This window comes from Citrus clementina, unplaced genomic scaffold (assembly GCF_000493195.1).
Source record: "Citrus clementina cultivar Clemenules unplaced genomic scaffold, Citrus_clementina_v1.0 scaffold_9, whole genome shotgun sequence".
NCBI classification, from domain to species: Eukaryota; Viridiplantae; Streptophyta; class Magnoliopsida; order Sapindales; family Rutaceae; genus Citrus; species Citrus x clementina.
Window position 1 is genome coordinate 16,486,026 of NW_006261964.1, and position 3,320 is coordinate 16,489,345.

Genomic DNA, 3,320 nt, shown 5'->3' on the forward strand with positions numbered 1-3,320 from the left:
TCGCTCCATTTCAGTCTTTAAGTAGTTGGTTCAAAGGGACTGAGCTCACGATGTGGGAAACTGTTCATGGAATCAAGTTCTGGGAATTTATGAATCAAAACCCTGGAATAAACCAGCGGTTCAATGAAGCAATGGCCAGTGACACTGAAATAATGACAAGCTTTGTTGTCAAAACAGAGTGCAAGCATATCTTTGAAGGTTTGGGCACATTGGTTGACGTAGGAGGTGGCAACGGATCGTTTTCCAGAATCATCTCTGAAGCATTCCCTGGAATCAAATGCACTGTACTCGACCTTCCGCATGTTGTTGCTAACCTGCCTGAGGCCGACAACTTGAAATACATAGCAGGTGACATGTTTCAGTTTATCCCTCCGGCAGATGCCTTTCTCTTCAAGGTAAGATCCAATTTTAAAAATTTAAAACAACTTCTTTACCGTTTTCGTAAATACCAGTGATTTTTTTCAATTGTTCTGTGTGCAGCACACATATCCGGACGTTAGAATCTTACAAAATCAGGATTTGGATTTTACAGAATCTAGAAGTTTAGGCTTTAGCATGATCATTTACGTAGTCATTCTCTAGTGCGGTTGCTCTCATTTTTTCAAGTGTAGATTCGAAGTTTACCATATTGGTAAAGGCTTGTATAACATTGAAACTTATATTTTCATAACTTATATGTATATGTATTTATATGTGCGTGTGTGTGTTTATAGGCGGAGTAGAAAAACGTTTAACCTACAACACTATAAAATTATTTTACAATATTTAAAACAATGAATCTGCATTCTAAAAAGTATGATTTGTGTATGTGTGCGCGTATAGATAGATAGATAGATAGATAGACGCACGCACGAACTGTTGGGATTTTATTAAAAAGAAAAAGTTCATTTGTAACTAAAATGTTAGATCAAACAACAGAACTGCACTATAAGTAGTGGATATTAATTAAATGAGTGATTGGCATGGTTGCAGTTGGTTTTTCATGGATTAGGTGATGAGGATGGGTTGAAGATACTGAAGAAACGCAGAGCAGCAATTGCAAGCAATGGTGAGAGAGGAAAGGTAATAATAATAGATATTGTTATCAATGCAGAGGAAGAGGAACACGAATTAACCGAAACAAAGTTCTTGTTTGACATTATGATGAGCGTTAACGCTAATGGGAAAGAGAGAACTAAAAGTGAATGGGCAAAGATATTCTCCGACGCTGGGTTCAGTCACTACAAAATAACACCTATATTTGGCATGAGATCCCTCATTGAAGTCTATCCATAAAGAATTGAGTAACAGTATGCCCGCAAGTCTCTTGTACTGCTTGATGGAATAGCAAAGTTCCGTTCAAGATGTATGCGTAGTAGTTGAAATGTCTCGAAATGACTAGAAAATGAGGTGACACACGGGTTTAAATATAGGATGAGTCACTCAATTAAAATGCTATAGTCTTTTGGGATGGAAACTTAAATATCCTAGACCACCCTTTAATATATTAAGAATAAAGGATTTGTGTGTACTATGTTATATTGCATTTTGTTATTGTTTCCAGCATCTGCTCTTATGTTTTATCTTTACTAATAAAGTTACGATCTTGCTTAAGTTATTGTGTTCACAAAACAAGTAACTGCAAAATAATTTATATTGGTACTTTGGATATTTACAATTAGGTTGTACATTAATGATAAATGATTCAAAATTTATCTTTGCAATGTAAGTAAAAAAAAATAATTAGTAAAAAATTAAAAAAGTAAAAATAACCTATTCATATTAATGAGTAATATTACTATTAAAAATTAATATTTCAAAAGTATAACATCCCCACGATTCTTCTAAGCCAATCAGAAACATCATCAGCTAAGATTGTTTGATGTAAGACAAAATTGAAGTTTACTTATCTTATTTAGTATTTTAATTTTTTCAAGCAGAATTTATAATTGGACTTTTATTTGGGGGTGCATGGATTCTCTTTTCCAGTTTACTATTAGAAAGATTATGTCACGGGTTTAATAATTTTTTATCATTAAAATCCTTATTTTATGCGAGGGTTTTATCTATCTTGATCACATTTCCACTATGTTATTAAGAAAATCTTCAATTAACATGCAGTATAATATCCAAGTCAACTCAATCAAGTGAGGCTAATTAAAACTGAGGTTCAAATAGCACAATCAACCTTACATAACAAGCAAGGATAATGAAAGCCTTGAATTAATCACTAGCCGTTAGTCCTCTATCCGTTTCTTTTAATTTAACTAGGTGGAAGCCAAGAATCTTGAGCAAAACTCTATGCCCCATATTGTATATGTATCCAACAATTCGTCAATGAAACTTTTTTTTATGGTACCACAGCCAATCTTGAGAATCACAGACATGCATGGTTATTATGTTTCAATGAAAAAAAGTTTGCCACTAGTGAACCTCTTAAGAAAGTTGGCTTGCTTGATCGTAGATCAGTATACAAAAGAAATTCAAATCTATTTGTGATTATTTGGCTGCCATCAAGAAACCAGTGGAAGATGTTGATAAACAGTGGCAATTGGCACGTGGACTTGGACCAGACCCGAGACCTCTCAAGGTAGCGATGCTGGGAAATCCTCCATACCGTCAATTTGGTCCTTTTATATTACAAGGTTCAAAAAGTTGAATTACTTTTCTATTAATGCAAGCTAGTATCCAAGGTGGTCAATGGATCTAGAGATGGGGGAAAGAAAAAAACACTTAAAGGAAGATGGTGGTTAACATTGATTATGTTAACTGCTAGCTCATTTGTAAATTTGAAGGATAACAAAGACTTTATTGTAATTCACCCTATTAAAAGTGCAGTGTGATTATACAAAGAGCAGTGTTAGGCATCTTGAAATTTTATCTCAAATGATACGATATTCATTAAGTGAATGATGGTATAGTTTAATTAACTCACGTAATATTTATGAAAAATTGTGAATCACTTCATGAAAAACATGTTACATACCATGCATATCACATAATATTTTAGTGTGTATTATCTTCTCTTTAATGATAAATTGTATTGTGGGCATTTAAATATATAATATTGGAAAATTTAACTAAAGAGTTGGTGTAACAAAATATTTTGATAAGGATATCTGATGAAATTTCAAGTAAATTTCATTTTCACCTTAAATTTCAAGCGACCTGAATATATGCACTATGATTTATTCAGAGCAATCCGAAACCGAAATAATATGAGCTTTCAGATTGATTAAATGTTTTTCCCAATACATTCAGATTTCAGAAGTTTCAAAGAAGCTGAAAAAACATATCATAATTGAATGAAAAAGTTGGAGGAGGTATCTAAAAGTCATTCA

The 3,320-nt window shown here is 33.0% G+C and overlaps 1 protein-coding gene across 1 annotated transcript in view; it reads left to right on the forward strand.

The window, feature by feature from the left end:
• The window catches only part of LOC18032661 (isoflavone 4'-O-methyltransferase), a 1,808-nt gene extending 484 nt beyond the window's left edge, over nt 1-1,324 (forward strand). Inside the window, exons 2-3 of the mRNA XM_006420937.2 lie at nt 1-395; nt 973-1,324. The exon at nt 1-395 is cut by the window's left edge and continues 26 nt beyond it. Of these exons, the coding sequence (XP_006421000.2) occupies nt 1-395; nt 973-1,275 (698 nt within the window). The 3' untranslated portion in view covers nt 1,276-1,324. The remainder of the gene's footprint in view (nt 396-972) is intronic.
• The last annotated feature ends 1,996 nt before the right edge of the window (nt 1,325-3,320 follow it).